At 64.7% G+C, this 18,238-nt stretch overlaps 3 protein-coding genes across 5 annotated transcripts in view; 1 reads left to right on the top strand and 2 right to left on the bottom strand.

Moving 5' to 3' along the window:
* Positions 1-1,771: 1,771 nt before the first annotated feature.
* On the bottom strand, positions 1,772-4,246 carry KRTCAP2 (keratinocyte associated protein 2). The gene is made up of 5 exons (XM_042975869.1): positions 4,137-4,246; positions 3,728-3,882; positions 3,573-3,636; positions 2,122-2,188; positions 1,772-1,933 (listed from the first exon to the last, which is right to left on the bottom strand). Exons 1-5 carry the CDS (start codon positions 4,222-4,224, stop codon positions 1,813-1,815), a joined length of 495 nt encoding a protein of 164 aa, XP_042831803.1. The 5' UTR covers positions 4,225-4,246; the 3' UTR covers positions 1,772-1,812.
* A 607-nt stretch (positions 4,247-4,853) lies between these two features.
* TRIM46 (tripartite motif containing 46) lies at positions 4,854-13,867 on the top strand. Of its 3 annotated transcripts, none has more exons than XM_042975909.1 (10): positions 4,854-4,961; positions 6,338-6,599; positions 6,843-7,186; positions 7,857-8,000; positions 8,109-8,204; positions 8,856-9,109; positions 9,400-9,521; positions 10,470-10,772; positions 11,512-11,809; positions 12,752-13,867. In XM_042975909.1, the coding sequence occupies exons 1-10, from the start codon at positions 4,899-4,901 to the stop codon at positions 13,143-13,145; spliced, it is 2,280 nt and encodes a 759-aa protein (XP_042831843.1). In that variant the 5' UTR covers positions 4,854-4,898; the 3' UTR covers positions 13,146-13,867. The 3 variants fall into 3 exon arrangements, with proteins under 3 accessions (XP_042831843.1, XP_042831844.1, XP_042831845.1); XM_042975910.1 differs by lacking the exon at positions 4,854-4,961 and adding an exon at positions 5,539-5,571; XM_042975911.1 differs by lacking the exon at positions 4,854-4,961 and adding an exon at positions 5,782-5,859.
* Positions 13,868-14,708: 841 nt separating this feature from the next.
* Positions 14,709-18,238, bottom strand: part of MUC1 (mucin 1, cell surface associated) — a 4,693-nt gene continuing 1,163 nt past the window's right edge. Inside the window, exons 2-7 of the mRNA XM_007088000.3 lie at positions 16,863-18,238; positions 16,709-16,764; positions 16,421-16,554; positions 16,178-16,299; positions 15,945-16,094; positions 14,709-15,062 (exon numbers count right to left, since the gene is read on the bottom strand). The exon at positions 16,863-18,238 is cut by the window's right edge and continues 189 nt beyond it. Coding sequence (XP_007088062.2) covers positions 14,994-15,062; positions 15,945-16,094; positions 16,178-16,299; positions 16,421-16,554; positions 16,709-16,764; positions 16,863-18,238 — 1,907 coding nt within the window. The 3' untranslated portion in view covers positions 14,709-14,993. The remainder of the gene's footprint in view (positions 15,063-15,944; positions 16,095-16,177; positions 16,300-16,420; positions 16,555-16,708; positions 16,765-16,862) is intronic.

The raw sequence follows: 18,238 nt of genomic DNA, 5'->3' as shown, positions 1-18,238 counted from the left end.
CCTAGCCTGGCCCCACCCAAACTCTCATCTCGGAAGCCAGGGTACCCTCAGGTGACCAGATCCCCTGGGTGTCTATGTTCCCTTGGGCTGGGACCCGGCCCTCTGCCACAGCTCCCACCCCAGTTCAGGAGGAAGTCAAGGTTTGACAGAGGGGGCCCTCGGACCAACCCAGCCTCCTCTTACAGCCAGGGCCCATTTGGAATAGGCTGTCATCCTCCCCCAGAGGGTCCCACATACCACACATCCCCTCACCATCACTAGGTAAGTTCCTCTCGGGGAGACTCTGGTCTCCTCTGAACTCTCCTTGCCTTGCTTCCAGGGAGACTTGACTCCAACTTCAGGTCCCCTCAATGGGCCAGTCCTTCAGGGTCTCCAGGGTTGGCTTCCCCCGAGAGAGGCTCACCAGAGACCCAGCAGGAACCCTCCCCAGCCCTCAGGGCAATGGTACTGGTCCCCAGGAGATGCGAGCTAGTGGCGCCCTCTGCAGGCATCCTGGGGAAATTGCAGAGCGCTCGTTAACCTAGGGACGGAGGAGCCTGGGGTCTGGGGTTCCCGCCACAGATGGGAGTGGGTGGGACTGGCCCCTGATTAGAGAGAAGGGGCTCTAATCCTGGACCCACTCACTTCTTCATCTCCACTGGGTCTCTGTCCCTACTTAGACACATCCCACGTGCAGTATTGTTACCAGACGGGCAGATTCTTTCAACCAGCCCACCAGTCTTTACTGCCCATTATCAAGCACAGTGCAGAGTACCAAGTGACCAAGGCAAGGTGCACACCCCAAAGACCACGGCTTCCAGGAGGGGCTGCCTAAGGAGCCTCAAAGGACAAGTACTCTGGACAGAGAGGTGTTCCTCAGGGCAGGACACAGCATAGGACCTGAGAAACCACATCCTTCACTTTTTTTTTAACGTACATTTATTCATTTTTGAGAGCTAGAGATAGAAAGTGAGCGGGTGAGGGGCAGAGAAAGGAGACGGAAGATCCCAAGCAGGCTCCACGCTGTCAGCACAGAGCCCCGTGCGGGGCTCCAGCTCATGAACCACGAGATCATGACCTGAGCCGGAACCGAGAGTCAGACGCCCGACTGAGCCACCCAGTCGCCCAACCACATCTTCATTTCCATCAAGGTTGGCTCCAAGGTCGATGGCCTCGTCCCTACCATTTTGTATGCTTTGCTAAAGCACAGCAAGTTTCTATCTCGGCTGCAAGACAGGAGAGAAATGAAGGCACCAGGACAAAGAGGATGGGCAGCGATCAACCTCGGGAGTCTCCAAACACGGACAAATGTCCACACTGGCATTTCACAGACGGGGCCGGGAGGACGACGTCGGTAGAGAATTCCCTTCTGAGGACTTGGAGGAGGGGCAGGGGCCCTGTTTGCTCAGGGTGGGTAGTCAGAGTAACGAAGCCCCCAGAGGTGTCGCAGGGGCGAGGGGCCTTTCCTTCCCTCGTTCCCGTTCCAAGATCTAGTCCCGTCCTGACCGGCAAGGAAGGCTTCCTGCGCTCAAGCCCCGACCCCTCTTCCGACAGGTCAACACAGCGGGTCACTCGCGCACTTCACTTCCGCGAGGAGACTTTCACACGAGCACGCGCCGCTCCAGCGCCTCACAAAGCGTTTGGCGTGGATGGTGCTCGATCAACACCTGCTAAAAAGGAACCTTAGAGGAAGAAGCCCCACCACCCCCATGGCTGGAGAGCACAGGTATCGGCCTGCCACGGCGGCCCGCGTGTGCGGGGACGGCACAAGAGGCTCGCGGTAGATCATGGCTCACAGAACTACAAAGAATCAACTTTATTGGACACGCAGGGTCAGTTTCTCTTTTTGCCCTTCCCCGTGACCTTGGCTGGGGCGAGGACTGGAGCTGTTGCCTGGTACAGCGTGGAGGAGATCTTGTTGATGTAGTACAGGCCAACCATGGAGAAAATGAAGCTGTGGGTGAAGACAGGAAAGTCACGGCATCGGCGGGCATCCGGCCAGCCTGGTGCCTCCTCGGGCAGGCGGGCGGCGGCAGCAGGGCAAGAATCTTGGATCAGGTTTGGGGAAGTGGGGAAGTGGGGAAGGGGAAAGGAGGGAGGGGGAAGCACGCTGCGCCCCTTACCCAGCTGCGAGGCACTTACCAGGTGGTGACACAGACACGGTGAATGAGGCCGGATGCAAAGAGAGCCAACAGGAGGCAGAGGAGAACTGGGGAGGCAAGAGGGCACAAGGAGGGTGCTGGTCGGAGTGGGAAATACCAAGCCTTCATATGTGCATTCTAGGAGACACCCGGGGCGCTCTGAATCTTGGGGGACCTGCCTGGAGGGAGTTGGCATGACACTGGCAGGAGGACTTCAGACGGCCTTAATGATGCCCGGGACATGGAGGTAGGAGACGCATGCTCCTTACCAGCTCTGTCACAAATGTCACTTAACTTCGCTATCCTGGCTTTCTTCCAATATAAAGGAAAAGGAAAAGTGACAGCAGCATCTGAAGGGCAAGGTTTGCTGCTGTTTGGGAAAGAGGGTGAGGCCTTTGCCACAAAAGCCAGCCACTAAGGATTGATTCGCTCAACTGGCTGTCCAGCGGTGGAAGCTGAGGGCCTCAGTCCCCGGACACAGGTTGGAGGGCAGAGGGTCTGGACACCCATGCCCACGGAAGCAGGAAAGGGTCTCCGGGGCATCCGGAGTAGGACTGGAGAGAAAGTGAGAGGGTAGAAAGGAAGGGCAAACACCGACCGCCCAGCTGGGGAGGGCAGCGTAGGACAAGAAGGCCAAGAGCCCTGCCCCACAACAAAGGTCTCTTTCCGAAGCACAGGAAGACAGAACACATGCAAACAAAACCTCCGAAGGCTTGAGGCTGCAGGAGGGAAGGAGCTGGGGGAGACTGCAACAGGGCTGAGTGGAGAGAGCAAGGCCCTGAGAAGGGTGCAGAAACCAGGTCTCTGTTCTACGGGAGGAAGGCTCCACAAGAGGCGGCATGTGCTGTCACTTTCAAGCTTGTGACACTCCTTAGGTGACCCGGCCTCGACGTCTGGTTTGCTTTCTGACCTTAATTCTGCATAAATAGCGAAATCATCAAGTCTCCATTACGCAAGCAATAACAAGTACGTTTCAAACAGGAAACGATCTCACGTTTATTCTAAGTCGGTCAGGGTCGCTGTTGAGGTGAAATCTGGAGGCTCTAACACTTAAGCTACTGACGATCGTGTCAAATACACAGAATCCACGAACACCGGCTCAACCTGACATCAGAACCCCTCATAGAGTCAGTCCTGTTCCTTCCTCTGGGGGGAACAAAGACCGTCCCCAAGGACGTAGGCAAGGCGCGCGCCCGGTCCTCAGACCTCCCCGGGGAAGTGGCCCAAAGGCAACTAAGTTTCGCGCTTTCCGGCCTTCCCTTCCAGCTCCTCCACGAGCTAGAGGACGTGTTCCGGGAGCGTCAGCGCCTCCGACAGCCTCGGCAAGCACAGCTCCCCTACGCAGCCCGGACCAACTAAGCGCCTGGGAGGCCAGTCCCCTGCTGGGGGAGGTTAGAGCAGAGGGCTCACTCACCGCCCCCCCCCCCCCCCCCCCCCCCGCTTCGCACTTACTCTCGGGGAAGATCTTGGCTTGGAATCCTTTGCCAAAGACCAGATTCTCCAGGTTGTTGAAGGCCTGGGCCCAGGGAGTTAAGGGTGGGACGAGAGACCCGGCAGAGCCGCGCGGCCGCCTCCTCCCCCCGCCCCCCGCCGCGCAGGAAGGATACGGTGAGAGAGAAGACGAAGAGGCCCGAGCCCAGCAGGCCCCCCTGGATGGTGAGCCACTCGGTGGAGGCCAGCTGGCGGCTGTACATCTGCATCCCGGCGAACAGCAGCAGGGACAGGAGGGAGGAGAGCGCCAGCGAGGTGCCCGTACCCACGGCTGGAGGGGCGGCGACCACAGGAGGCGCCGAGTCGGGCTCGGCCCGGCCCCCGGCCGCGGCCACAGCCGCTTCCCCGCCCCACCCCGGGCCCCGCGCCCCCTCGCGACCCCCGGCGTCCTCGCCCCGGGCGCCCGAGCTCTCCCGCCCCCGGGGCCCAGGACACGTCAGCTCTGCGGGCAGAGGACCGCCACGGCCGGGCCGCCCCCACCCCACCACACTCGTCCGTCGGGGGGGATCCCGCCGGCGCCGTTACCCATCACGTCCTGCCCTCCGGTCCAGTGGACGCCTCGGGACGAGCCGAGAGCGGATGGAGCCGAACCGGGGCGGCCGGCCGTGCGCATGCGTCAGCCCGGCCCGCGGGCTCGCTTCCCCCCCACGTCTTCCCCGCGCTCCCTCTAGGCGCCTGGCCGCAGCGCCCCCTGCCGGCAGGGAGGAAATATTGCGTCCAGGAGGGGCCGTGGCCACCGCCCTGGTCCCCGGCCCTTCCCCGCACCCCGAGCGTCTGCCGCCTCTCGGCGCAAGCTGCTGGGCCCGTGGCCCCTAGCCTCTAGCCCACGTGTGTCTTCTTTGCCATTTATGTCGTCTCCAGTGCCCGTTCCTCACACCTCCCTCCGCCATGATCGCTGGCTGGGCATCTCCCGTGGACTCTTGCCCAAACCAAAATCTGGTCCTCCCATCCTGGAGCCCGTCTTTCTCTGAAACTCTCCTCCCGCTTTATATAAGTAAGACTACGGAGCCAACGAAGAATGGCAACATAAGAAATGGCTCCCCCTCCAATGCCATTCCATGTTACCCACACCTCCCCCCCCCCCCACCGTCTTCCGAGGACCACGTGGGGAGAACTATTTCCCACCTCCTACCTCGACGGGCGCTGTTCGAGACTGTCTCTGGAGCATGCGCAGTGACATCTCACCCCCACCCCTCCCCACACCCCCACCGGGCTCCCGCATTAAGCCCGGGGTTCGCAGCCGCAGCCGGGATCGGGCACCCGGGGGCGGGCGGGCATGGTAAGGCCATGGCTGAGGGTGAGGACATGCAGACCTTCACTTCCATCATGGACGCGCTGGTCCGCATCAGTGTGAGTTACGGTGGGGTCGAGGGGAGAGGACGGGGGGGGGGGGGGGGCACAGGGGTCCGGGGCCGGCCGGAACCTTGAACAGGTGGAGATGAGGCAAGATGCCGGGATGCAGGCAGGGGCCTGGGGAGGTCAGAGGGGACCGGGAGGTTCGGGGTGTAGTTTGGAGAGGGTAAGCCCGGAGGCAGCCCGGAGGTGAGTGAGGTGGCGTCCATCTGCTGGGGTATGAGGAACCAGGAGCCGCCCGGATGCAGCGGCTGGGCTGGGGTGCCCGCCGGCAGTGCACCAGGGCTGGGGCTCTGTACGCTACGAGGAGGGGGCGTGTGTGAGCTCGGATGTTTTCCAAGAAAACCGAGGCTAGGTGAGGGGCGATGAAGGAGCCGCCCCACGGTGCAGTTCCAAATTTGGACCCTTCGGCGAGACCCCACCCCACCGCGCCCCCACTCAGGGCTGCCTCGGAGCCCGCGGTTGTCATGGCAACCCGTGCCCGGCTCTCCCAGGGGCGGTGCCAACCCTGCCCCCCCCACCACTTCCTTCCCCCTCCCTGCCTGTCCCTCCCTCCTTTGTGTCAGCTGCGCCCCTGACCGGGATGGCTGCGAAGAGAGGGACCAAGGTGAGGCGGGGGGTGGGGCATAGCTTGAGGACCCCCTCCACCAAAAAAGGGAGGGGTACTTCCGGTGGGGAGGGGGCAAGTAGGCGGGAGCTGGGCTCCCCGTCGCCTGGGGAGGGGGTTGCGGCTAGTCAGGGGGAGGAGGAGGGGGAGGGGGCGGGAGGGCCGGACGGTCGGGGGCGAAAGGAATGGGCTCGTCTCGCCGACCCGAGGAGCCGGGTGGGGAAGTGAAGGCTGGGGAATGGAGCCTGGGGCGGCCGCGGGCCGAGCCGCGGCAAGATGATGGACGCGGTGAGCAGGAGGATGGAGAGCGAGCGGCGCCTGGCTATAGGGAGGAGTCACGCCGGGGCGGAGGGGGGTGCCCCCGAAGGGGGCGGGGGTCCGCACCGAGCTGCAGAATGGGCGGTGTCCTTGAGAGCAGCTGGCGGCCCAGAGGTGGGGGGAGGCGGGCAACCGCCAGGGGAGAGGGGCTGCGGGCCCAGCTCCCCCGCAGGGGGAGCGAGAGGGGCGGGGCTAGAGGCTGGGGGAGGCTGGCGCTCCAACCCGCCCCCCACCTCCGTGGGCTTTAGCTCTGTGCCAGAGCAGGAGAGGCAGGCGACGGAGCCGGGAAGGTGTATGAACCAGGCCCAGGCCGGTGCTGGGGAAAAGCCTTAGGCGGCTCGTCTTCTTGCCCCTGCTCCAGACCCCTTGGGTTTCTGAGGGCAGCCGAGAGGCCTGCCGAGATGTGCCCGGTGTCGTGCTCTGAGCCGGCCTCCTGCTGTCTCCACAGACAAGCATGAAGAACATGGAGAGAGAGCTGCTGTGTCCGGTGTGTCAAGAGATGTACAAGCAGCCACTGGTGCTGCCCTGTACCCACAACGTGTGCCAGGCCTGTGCCCGGGAGGTGCTGGGCCAGCAGGGTTACATAGGCCACGGTGGGGACCCCAGCTCCGAGCCCACCTCTCCTGCCTCCACCCCTTCCACCCGGAGTCCCCGCCTCGGGCGCAGAACTCTCCCCAAGCCGGACCGCTTGGATCGGCTGCTTAAGTCAGGTGGGGCTGGGTCCCGGGGACCGGGGGTGGGGACGCTGGGGTGTCCACGGGGAAGATGGAAACCTCCGTGGCCGGTCAGGGGCATCTGTCTGTCTTGCGGGGGGTGAGGAGACCGTTCACACAGGCTCTAATGCGAGCTGAGCTCTGGCACAATAAAAAGTCTTTTTTTTTTTCCATGGAGCAGACTCCCTGCCCCTCGGCCGGCGGAAATGCTCACCTCCCTACCTCCCTGCACTTCTACAGGCTTTGGGACGTACCCCGGGCGGAAGCGAGGCGCCCTGCACCCCCAGGTGATCATGTTCCCGTGCCCAGCCTGCCAGGGCGATGTGGATCTGGGGGAGCGGGGCCTGGCAGGGCTGTTCCGGAACCTGACCCTCGAGCGCGTGGTAGAGCGGTACCGCCAGAGTGTGAGTGTGGGCGGCGCCATCCTGTGCCAGCTGTGCAAGCCCCCGCCACTAGAGGCCACCAAGGGCTGCACCGAGTGCCGAGCCACCTTTTGCAACGAGTGCTTCAAGCTCTTCCACCCCTGGGGCACCCAGAAGGCCCAGCACGAGCCCACGCTGCCCACCCTCTCCTTCCGCCCCAAGGTGAGCCAGCCCTCGAAGAGCCTGCGGAGGGAGGGACGCGGTGGTGCCGCACGCTGGGGGGCGAGCCCGGCTCTGTGGGCTCGCGAAAGGAGGTGGGTGGAGGTTCGCCTCTGCCGGGCTCCCCTTTCTGTAACAACAACAACAAAAAGGCACCGGACGAGTCTTTAAACATCGTCCAGCCTCCATCCTGTCTGCTGAATGAGAACGATAACATCTGCCCTGCCGTCCCCATGCCCTGAGGGTTGTGGAAGGGATCACATGAGATAGTGTTTGTGAAAGTTACCTGTAGGCTGAAAAGATCTGTCTGCGTTCACGCGTTCGCTGAGTAAATATTTATCAAGCCTGGTGCCTGGTGCTATTCTAGACGCCGGGGACAGGGCAGTGAACAAGATGGGCAAGGTTAATTATTAGCCGCAAGGCAGAGATTAATTATCGTTATTATTGCTATTAGCACGCATCCGGAGGTAGAGGGGAGGGCGGAGCTAGGCGAAGACCTGGTGCAGGCCAGGCTCCCTTTGGTGCCAGTGTGCGCCACCAGGTGGCACTGTGGAGCACCCCGGCCGGGCTCCCCCACAGGGCCGTGGAGAGGCAGGGCCAAGCGCTTGGGTGGTCGGTCAGCCCCCTCAAGCCCGCCGGCGGCTGACTCCGTCACTGCTCTTTCTGTCCCTAGGGCCTGATGTGCCCAGACCACAAGGAAGAGGTGACCCATTACTGCAAGACGTGCCAGCGGCTGGTGTGCCAGCTCTGCCGGGTGAGGCGCACCCACGGTGGGCACAAGATCACACCGGTGCTCAGCGCCTACCAGGCCCTCAAGGTGAGGACTCTGCCTCGCTCAGCCCACACTCACGCCCTCTGGCACCTCCTCCTACATGCTGGCCTCTGCCGAGCTAGGCACGATGCCCACCTCTTTCTTCCCCCTCAGGACAAGCTGACAAAGAGCCTGACATACATCCTGGGAAACCAGGACATGGTACAGACCCAGATCTGTGAGCTGGAGGAGACCGTGAGGCACACTGAGGTGAGGGAGGGCATGGAGGTGGGCCCTGGGCCCTGCCGGGGAGTGGGAGCCGGAAGGGGGGTGTGCGTGGGCATGGCCCGATCACCTGGTTGCCAGCTCAGGAGGCCCATGTGGGGTCCAGGGATGTGTTGGGGTTCTGGTTAAGCCAGGTTGCCTGGGACATGGGTGCCCCAGACCAGGCTGTACCTGGGGCTACAGTGGGGACAGGGCGGCGGTCACCCAGGACAGGGAGAGCTTGGAAAGCCCCGGAGACATAGCTGAGATGCCCTCAGGCTCGGCTGCCGCTGAGGGTGGCACACACCTCTGACACTTTCCGGCAGATGGCTCGAATCGGCCGACGTGGGGATAGACAATAAGGAAGGGGCGGAGGCCGGTGGACATTAGTGCGGTCGTGGCCTCTCTTGTTTGGGGGACTCCTTAAGGGCTCAGGGTTGTGGTGTGGGCATCCAGGTGACAGGTCAGCACAGAGCTTCAGAAGTTAAACCCATGTGGGTGTCCGGGGGTCTTTGGAGACGCGAGCCTGGCTCTATTGGAACGGGCGGGTAGGGTTTCCCCAGATCTGCCGTGGTCCCCGCCCCGGTGTGGCGCCCCAGGAGGCAGGCACAAGTGCCGCCTTCGAGAGGAAGATAGTGAGTGTTGCTCTCTGGGCAGGTGAGTGGCCAGCAGGCCAAGGAGGAGGTGTCCCAGCTGGTGCGGGGGCTGGGGGCTGTGCTGGAGGAGAAGCGGGCATCGCTGCTTCAGGCCATTGAGGAGTGCCAGCAGGAGCGCCTGGCCCGTCTCGGCGCCCAGATCCAGGAGCACCGGAGCCTACTGGATGGCTCAGGCCTGGTGGGCTATGCCCAGGAGGTTCTTAAGGAAACGGACCAGCCCTGCTTTGTGCAAGCAGCCAAGCAGCTGCACAACAGGTACCCGGGGGCGCGGCCCAGGGCGCGGGGGCGCAGGGGTGCGGCCAGTGTCGAGGACGGCACGCGAGGTGCAGCCCCCCGCACAGACGCAGGGGTGCGGCCAGTGTCGGGGACAGCGTGCGAGATGCTGCCCGGTGGACAGACAGGTCCCCAGGCTTTGACACCGGGCCCAACCGGTACCCAGCTCGCCTGCGGGGACGGGAGGAGACCCACAGCAGGGGCCGGGGCGGGCGGAGGGGAAGGGCGGCGGCCCGGAGGGCGGTGCCTGACCCTTGCCCGCCCCGTCGCAGGATTGCCCGGGCCACGGAGGCCCTGCAGACCTTCCGGCCGGCCGCCAGCTCCTCCTTCCGACACCGCCAGCTGGACGTGGGGCGTGAGATGAAGCTGCTGACAGAGCTTAACTTCCTGCGAGGTAAGGAGGTGGCCAGGCCCCGTGCCCCGTTAGAGCCCTCCCCCGTCTCCCCCCCACCCCCCCAGCAGCGGGCCCGGGGGGCAGCGCCCACCGGGACGTCCCGGCCTCCCGCCCAGCCCGGCCTAGCCGCCCCTCCCCGCCGCCGCCCGCCCGCCCGGCCACACCGCGCTCAGCGCTGCTTCTCCCTCTCTTTGTTTGTAGGCTGTGGCCACCGCGGACTCCGCTCCGGAGCACCCCAGGCAAGTCAGCGGCCCTGCCCCGGGGGCCCTGCCCTGCCGCCCCCACACAGCTCGGCCACCCACCCCTGCTTCCTTCTCGGTCCTCCCCCTCCAGCGCCCTCTGTCTCTCTCTCTGCCTGCCTTGGGCTCCTGCCTAATCCCTGCCCTCTGACCTTTTGTCCTCCGGACGCTCGCCCTCTCTACTTGCCTCCTCTTCCCCTTGACCCTGGTCTCCTGCTGCTGTCCGGCTCTCACTCGCCCCCTCCCGGCCCCTGCTCTCTGGCTTGCTGGCCCTCGCGTCTGTCTCCCTCCCGCCCTGCCCCCTCCTCCTGTCCGTGCCCTTTAGCCTGGGTTCCAGTGGCCTTTGTCTGCCTTTCCCCGGGCCCTTCTTTATTCGTAGAATAAACAAGGTCATAGAAAGAAGGGTCCCCATCTGGTCTAATACCTTTTTTGACAGAGGAGGAAACTGAGGCCCAGAAAAGGGAAGCAACTGACCTAAGGCCAGAGTGAGAGAACGGCAGGCCAGGACGGGCACGAGGCCCCCTGCCCCCCCGCCCCGTCCACACCCGTCTCTCCCCTGGGCTGTGCCCTGCCCGCCCCCTGCCCGGCCCGCGGCTCCCCCTCACCCACACTCACCCCCCCGGCCCCCGCTGCTTCCCCTTCCCTTGCCCGCCCTCCCCGCCAGGCCGCTGACCAGGCCCCCACTGACCCCCTCTGTCTCTCCCCACAGTGCCCGAGGCTCCCGTCATCGACACCCAGCGCACCTTCGCCTACGACCAGATATTCCTGTGCTGGCGACTGCCCCCCCACTCGCCACCCGCCTGGCACTACACCATCGAGTTCCGGCGTACCGATGTGCCCGCCCAGCCGGGCCCCACCCGCTGGCAGCGGCGGGAGGAGGTGAGGGGCACCAGCGCCCTGCTCGAGAACCCCGACACGGGCTCCGTGTACGTGCTGCGCGTGCGGGGCTGCAACAAGGCCGGCTACGGCGAGTACAGCGAAGACGTGCACCTGCACACGCCCCCCGCACCCGGTGAGCGGCGCCCGGCTGGGCACAGTGCGGCCTTCGAGGCGCGTAGGGTACGCGGGGACCCACTGAGGCCACCGACGGCCGGCGAGGCAGCACAGCGGGCCGCGCGCCAGCTCTGGGGCTGGACCACCTGGCTTCGGACGCCCGCTCTGCCTCTTGCCAGCTGTGGCTTTGGGCAAGCTATTTGTCCTCTCTGAACTTCGGGTCCCTGTTCCGTAGGGACAATAGCAGTATTGTTGCTGTGAGAAGGGACTGAGGTCCGTTCCCAGTAGTAAGCGTGGGGGCAGTGACTCTCCAGAAAATGGTCTGGCCCCTGGGGCGCGGGCGGAATCCAGGAGCATCACCACCCAAGTGGGGTGTAAGGGCCGGGTGTGAGCACCAGAGTGTGGGCTGGAAGGCGTGGGTCGGTGGGGAGGGGGGTGTCCCAGCTGGGACGGAGCGGCAGTGGGGGCTGGGGGGGGGCGCGGCCACAGGAGAGGGCCAGGAGGAGGCGCTGCAGGCCCGCTGGGAGACCGGTTTCTGGACCCACTAGTCACTCCTAAAACTCTTTTTGGGGTGCCAAGCCCATTTGGGATGCCCCCTTTTTTCCCCTCATGCCCCCGATGGTGGTCCTCCAGGCCCTGGTCCCCAGAGCCCCCGCCCAGCCCTCAGCAGCTTGTTCCATGTCCTGAAACCCCCCAGTGTCCTCCAAGGCCTGTGTTTGTCCCTGAAGCCCTTTCTTTGTCTCCCTCCCCCGCTGCAGTCCTGCACTTCTTCCTCGACGGCCGCTGGGGCACGAGCCGAGAGCGTCTGGCCATCAGCAAGGACCAGCGAGCGGTGCGGAGCGTTCCGGGGCTGCCCCTGCTGCTGGCCGCCGAGCGGCTGCTCACCGGCTGCCACCTGAGCGTGGACGTGGTCCTGGGAGACGTGGCCGTGACCCAGGGCCGCAGCTACTGGGCCTGTGCCGTGGACCCAGCCTCCTACCTGGTCAAGGTGGGCGTCGGGCTGGAGAGCAAGCTTCAGGAGAGCTTCCAGGGAGCCCCCGACGTGGTCAGCCCCAGGTCAGGCCTCTCGGGGAGGGACGGGGTGTGGGGGCCCTGGGTGGGGGAGCTGGGCCCAGGACGGGGTGGCAGCGGGAGATCGGGAGCAGGGACGCCGGGCCGAGCCCGGCGTGGGCTCCGCCCAAGGGGCTGGGAGGCTTGCTTTTCGGAGGAGTGTGTCGCTGGGGAAGGGGATGTGAGGAGAGGGCGCCGTCCACCTGCTTGCACCTGTCCCTCGGGCCCACCAGGCCACCCGTCCGGCCTCTGCATCTCCCAACGCCATTTCCAACGTGCTGTCTCCACAAAACCCACTCTTCCCAGGACCTCCTTCACCACGTCTGTTTTCAACATCCTAAAATCCTTCCCTTGACGTTGCCGTCTCCACCCCCTCTATTGCCAGCGCCCCGCTTAACGTCCCCCACGCGTGTGCCTCCCCGAACCCTTTCTCCCCGCACTGTCCCTAAACACCCTATTTCCCTGAAATGCACCCCCATCCCACACCCCTCCACCCCAGCTCTCTCCCCACACCTGCCTTCCCGACAGCCTTTCTCTCCCCAGCCCCTCGGTCACTAAGCCGTCTCAACCCCCTCAAACCCTCCTCGAGCTCCTTGCCGGCGTGATGCCCCTCCCCCATTGCTCTCCTCACCCCTTCCTGTCTCCTGCCTCCTCATGGTGCCTGATCCTCACCTCCTTCTCCCCTACCTCGCGTGCCAACGTCCTTGCCCTTCGATACCGCTTTCCTCGTGGACTCAGACCCCCCCCCCCGCCCCATATTCTAACCCCTGTGTCTGCGACGCGTCCCAAGTCGATCCTTTCAACCACTCGCTCCCCGACATCCCGTCCTCTCACCGTCTCAGCCCTCGGCCCCACCCCACCCCTTGTGTCTCAGCCAGCCCTCGCCGCCCCCCGTGCCCCACTTCCCCCCTCCGCTCCCAACACCTTCCCACCCACCGGCTCCCGCAGGTACGACCCGGACAGCGGACACGACAGCGGTGCCGAGGACGCCACCGTGGAGGCTTCGCCACCTTTCGCCTTCCTGACCATCGGCATGGGCAAGATCCTGCTGGGGTCGGGGGCCAGCTCCAACGCGGGGCTGACGGGGCGGGACGGCCCCGCGGCCGGCTGCACCGTGCCCCTGCCGCCCCGCCTGGGCATCTGCCTGGACTACGAGCGGGGCCGAGTTTCTTTCCTGGACGCCGTGTCCTTCCGCGGGCTCCTGGAGTGCCCCCTGGACTGCTCGGGGCCCGTGTGCCCTGCCTTCTGCTTCATCGGGGGCGGTGCCGTACAACTGCAGGAGCCCGTGGGCACCAAGCCCGAGAGGAAGGTCACCATCGGGGGCTTTGCCAAACTGGACTGACCCGGGCCCTGCCCCCCCAGGCCTGCTGGAGCTGGGTTATGCCTCCGGCAGCTTCCCCCTCACGCTCCTCCTGCCGCGCCCTCTCGGCCCTTACCCGATGTCTGTGTATTCCTGGGGCCTTCCCTCCACCGGGGGACTCTCCTCTGCTCACCTTTCTAGATATCCCTCATTCCCTCCAGCCCCCGCCGAGTCTCTGCCCCACACCCTGCCCTTGGCATCTTACCCGAGTCACGGAGGGGCCCCCTTCCCCATCCCTGTCCCGTGCCTCTCCCCCGGCTGCCGGGGAGGGAAGGCATCTGGAACTCTGGGCATGATCCCCAGTCTGCCCTCTGCACTCTGCCCTGCCCAGCTCCCTGCCCCGTCAGTCCTCAACTACAGCCTTGGGGCGGGCAGGCTTTTTTGGCCAGACACTGCCCAGGCGCTCCCTGGTGAGGGGAAGGGGGCCCCGTCATCCTGCTTTAGTCGTTGGGGTCCCCACGCCCCTCGGCCGCATGCCTGTATCCCCTGTCTCCCTCTTGCATGCTTTACCCCGTCCCACACCCACGCCAACGTGCCAAGTCTCCCGTGGGGCCCCAGCTGAGGTTGGGTGTCCCCCGTGGGTTGAGCTAGGCAAGGCCTCTGGGGTCCGCTGCTGCCCCCCTGCAGTGGGCACTGCCCGGCCCGTGCCGAACAACAGCTGTTATTTTCATGGTTTATAAACAATAAACTGTGATGCCGGCACATCTCTGCCTTCCATTCCTTTGTTTCCTGTGCTGGGCGTAGTAGACGGAAGGACCCGGGGTGCAGCACCGTGGCTCAGAGCAGGGGTGCTGGGCGGACCCGGGGCCCGAGGGAAGGAGGTCCCTGGCCGGGTGCTCTGGGCCTCCCGCCACACCGGCTCCCGCTCAGGCCCAGGCTGACGGCGGCCTTCAGGGGACCCGCCGTCCCGGTGGCTGCCGGCCCGGCGGGGGCCCAGGGCCCCAGGGGATGTGGCGAGAGGGCAGGCCCCGTGCCTGGGCCCGAAGGGGTCAGGGAAGCAGAACCACTTCCCCATTCCCGGGGCGCCTGGAGTCGACCCCGCTGGCCAGGGAGGGGGCCGGGCCTGGCGCCAGCACCTCCGGATCTGGGATCTGATGCAGCTTATCGTGGTGGCCCGTGTTGACTCTGCCCGCGTTATCGCCGCCCAGGGGCTTACTTCACACCCCGGGACGCTAAGAATAGAGCCGCCAGGGGCACGGGGCCAAGGGGAGGCGAGGGTGTGGCCGCCACCAGCCCCCAGCCCAGGAGAGGGGCGAGGACAGCCGCGGGTGCAGGTGGAGCCGGGTCACGCCAGCCTCGGAGCCGCCTCGGTTTCGTTTCCTCCTTCCTCGTGCGCCGCCAGGGATGGGAAGAGGTGACCGGCACCCCAATGTCATCTCCTCACCACGCCTCCTGCCTTCCAGATGAACCCCACCTCTTGCCTTCTTCCCACCCCCCCCATCCCCTGCAAAGACCCCTTCCGGTCCCCTCCCCACATTCGGTGCGCCCATCTAGGGGTCACAGATGGTCACGAGGGGCCACAGACGACAGATCCCAAGGTGGCAGCACAGAGGGGGTCCACATTTTATTCAGCCACATTCTGGGGCTAACTTCCCTCTCAGGGCTCTCTGGGCCTGTTTTCCTGGGAGCCACTGTCCCAGGCTTGTCCCCAAGGGGCTCCAGTGGGTTTCGGCAGGGCTGAGGCCGGTGAGGGGACGTGGTGGGGCCTGTGAGTGGCCCAAGCTGAACTGCCAGTTCACCAGCCCGGGACGGAGCTGAGAGGAGAGGCCTGGCAGCAAGGAGCCCGGGGGAGGCAGCTGGCACCGGCTGGACGCAGGCAGGCAACACGCCCTACAGGTCGGCAGAGGTGGCCGCCAGGTTCGTGTAAGCGAGGCTGCCGCCGCCGTTGCCCGCGGAGACCTGGGTGGGGGGAGACGCCGGCTGAGAGCGCCTCCCGGGGCTGTGGGTCCCACCCCAGGCGGGGTAACAGGCCCGAGACTCTCACTAACTCTGGAAGGGTTAATTGGAAGAACACCTGCTGGCAGCCAGGTGACCGTAAACAGGGGCCTCTCCTCCTCCCTCCGCTCCCCTTCACTCCCTCCCCTGGGCTCTCGGCAGCCCCCCTGCCCTCCCCTACTGCTCCCTTCTCCTTCCATCCTCTGTGCCTCCAGCCCCGGCAGGTGTATGCGTGTGTCTCCGTAAAACTGGGAGAAGGAAGTCCCCGGGCGAAGGAAAACAGGGTCAAGGGAAGGAAACTCCCCTCCCCCACCTGGAGTGGCGTTCCAGCCCCAGGTGGCCCGAGTAATTATTTACCAGGCCCTGGAGAGAAAGGCCAGGTGAGGAGAGGGGGAGGAGGGGTCCTCGCTTCCTCCAGAGGCCAGAGGCCCACGGCGCCCAGGCTCGCCTGGCCAGACTTCTTAGCCCACGTTCCTGCCAGCCTTTCTCAGTCTACTCTCCACTCTTAGGAGCCTGGAGGGGAGGCGGGGCACAGGTGCCTCTTCCCTTGTGAGTCCCCGCGGGAAGGGCTCCCCTGGGCACGGAGCCTCACCCCTTTCATGTCTGAGATCCCCGTTCGGCAGAGCAGGGAACGCTAGCTGGAGACGCCGGGAGTGGGGACCCTCTCCCTGGAGGTCCCCTTCCTCCCAAGGTCCCCTCCCCAGGCCTCCTCTGACCTCTGACCCCATGCTCCCCAGGCCCTGTGCCGCGTCCTCCGCACCACCTTTCCCTTCCAAGTCCTCCGGGCTCTGCAAGCATCCTTCCCGAGCCCCTGCCCAGCCCGAGCACCGCGAGCCCCACCCTCACCTCCTCATAGGGGCTGCGTCTGGTACTCCCAGGGGGGATGTAGCGCCCGTGGGTGTGGTAGGTGGGGTACTCGCTCATGGGGTGATAGGCATCGCGGGGCGGAAAGAGGTCCAGCTGCCCACAGTTCTTCCGGCGGCACTGACACACGGTCTGGGGAAACAGGGTGTCAGGGGGGGCCGTGGAGTTCCCTCCAGCGGGGCAGCTGTGGTCAGGGCCGGAGGCCACACACTCACCAGGACAACGAGATAGACGACGGCCAGTGCCAGCAGGACACACACCAGCACTAGCAGGGCGATGCCCCAGCCGGGTACCCCAGACCCGGACCCAGCAGCGGAAGGAAATGACGCGTCACGTACTACGAGGAAAAGCAGCGGTCAAAATACTGTCCCAGGGAGGTGGCCCTGCCCTCCCAGCACCCTGGGGAAGAGCAGGAGCCCGGAGGCGGGAGGGAGGGGCCCGGGAGGCGGGGGCCTCACCACGGACGCTCGAGATGGACATGCCGTATCTGGCTGCTTCTGCTCTGTGCTCGTCAAGCCGTGTCCTCACGTTGAGGGCATCGGTGGTGCCCTGTCGGAAGGCCAGGGTGCATTCTACCACCACAGATCCTGGCCTGCTCCCGGGGAAAGAGAACTCAGCCAGGAGTCCCAGCGTCCGGGCCAGCGATCCCCCCCCCCACCCCCACCCCGGGGCTGTGAGTGCGCCAGCCCTCCCCACAGTGGCGGCAACTTCCGCCCTCCCCACAGGGCCCACGCCCGGAATTGTACCTGAACTTGATGTTGGAGAAGCCCAGAAAATCTTCCTGATTATAAACCTGCAAAAACTGGGTGAGACGGGCGGGACTAAGGCTTGATGCAAACCGTTCAGGCGGTTTTGGGGCTGCTGCTGGGGGAGCACGACAGAGAAAAGAGAGCCACTCACCCACTCAGAAACGTTTCTCTGCAGCTCCTGGTAGTAGCCGGTGTTGGGATCTTCCAGACAAGAGTTAAACTGAAGGTTCGAAATGGAAAAGGACAGGAAGAAAAAGGAGATCCTAATGGACAACTGGGGAGAAGTCTTATGATTGGAGGAGGTGACGGGCTCCACACTGTGGTTAGTGGCGCTGGTGGTGGTCCTGGCGCTGTGGCTGGCGGGGCTGCTGGTGAAGGATGAGGTGCCAGCGGTGGTCAGGGACGTGGTGTCATTGGCGGTCGGGGACGACGTGTCAGTGGTGGTCGGGGACAAGGTGTGAGTGGTGGTCGAGGACAAGGTGTGAGTGGTGGTCGGGGACAATGTGTCGTTGGTGGTCAGGGACGTGGTGTCATTGGTAGTCAGGGACATGTCAGTGGTGGTCGGGGACGACGTGTCAGTGGTGGTCGGGGACAAGGTGTGAGTGGTGGTCGGGGACAATGTGTCGTTGGTGGTCAGGGACGTGGTGTCATTGGTAGTCAGGGACATGTCAGTGGTGGTCGGGGACGACATGTCAGTGGTGGTCGAGGACAAGGTGTGAGTGGTGGTCGGGGACAAGGTGTCAGTGGTGACCGAGGACAAGGTGTCGTTGGTGGTCAGGGACGTGGTGTCATTGGTGGTCAGGGACATGTCAGTGGTGGTCGGGGACGACATGTCAGTGGTGGTCGAGGACAAGGTGTGAGTGGTGGTCGGGGACAAGGTGTCAGTGGTGACCGAGGACAAGGTGTCGTTGGTGGTCAGGGACGTGGTGTCATTGGTAGTCAGGGACATGTCAGTGGTGGTCGGGGACGACATGTCAGTGGTGGTCGAGGACAAGGTGTGAGTGGTGGTCGGGGACAAGGTGTCAGTGGTGGTCGAGGACAAGGTGTGAGTGGTGATCAGGGACGTGGTGTCATTGGTGGTCAGGGACATGTCAGTGGTGGTCGGGGACGACGTGTCAGTGGTGGTTGAGGACAAGGTGTCAGTGGTGGTCGGGGACGTGGTGTCATTGGTGGTCGGGGACGACGTGTCAGTGGTGGTCGGGGACAAGGTGTCAGTGGTGGTCGGGGACAAGGTGTCAGTGGTGGTCGAGGACAAGGTGTGAGTGGTGATCAGGGACGTGGTGTCATTGGTGGTCAGGGACATGTCAGTGGTGGTCGGGGACGGGGAGTCGGTGGTGGTCAGGGGCGAGGAGTCAGTGGTGGTCGAGGACAAGGTGTGAGTGGTGATCAGGGACGTGGTGTCATTGGTGGTCGGGGACGACGTGTCAGTGGTGGTCGGGGACAAGGTGTCAGTGGTGGTCGGGGACAAGGTGTCAGTGGTGGTCGAGGACAAGGTGTGAGTGGTGATCAGGGACGTGGTGTCATTGG

Source organism: Panthera tigris, chromosome F3, assembly GCF_018350195.1.
Source record: "Panthera tigris isolate Pti1 chromosome F3, P.tigris_Pti1_mat1.1, whole genome shotgun sequence".
NCBI classification, from domain to species: domain Eukaryota; kingdom Metazoa; phylum Chordata; class Mammalia; order Carnivora; family Felidae; genus Panthera; species Panthera tigris.
This window is presented reverse-complemented; position numbering and strand designations above follow the sequence as displayed.

What these genes read in the sequence shown, in the direction of transcription:
- KRTCAP2 (XM_042975869.1), bottom strand. Translation starts at nt 4,224, where the DNA reads ATGCGCACGGCCGGCCGCCCCGGTTCGGCTCCATCCGCTCTCGGCTCG. An exon ending in CGGAGGGCAGGACGTGATGG is followed by an intron (nt 3,883 to 4,136) that starts GTAACGGCGCCG and finishes CCGCCCCTCCAG; the next exon opens with CCGTGGGTACGGGCACCTCG. An exon ending in CGTGTCTGTGTCACCACCTG is followed by an intron (nt 1,934 to 2,121) that starts GTAAGTGCCTCG and finishes CTTCACCCACAG; the next exon opens with CTTCATTTTCTCCATGGTTG.
- TRIM46 (XM_042975909.1), top strand. Translation starts at nt 4,899, where the DNA reads ATGGCTGAGGGTGAGGACATGCAGACCTTCACTTCCATCATGGACGCG. An exon ending in CCCTCTCCTTCCGCCCCAAG is followed by an intron (nt 7,187 to 7,856) that starts GTGAGCCAGCCC and finishes TTCTGTCCCTAG; the next exon opens with GGCCTGATGTGCCCAGACCA. An exon ending in AGAGCTTAACTTCCTGCGAG is followed by an intron (nt 9,522 to 10,469) that starts GTAAGGAGGTGG and finishes CTCTCCCCACAG; the next exon opens with TGCCCGAGGCTCCCGTCATC.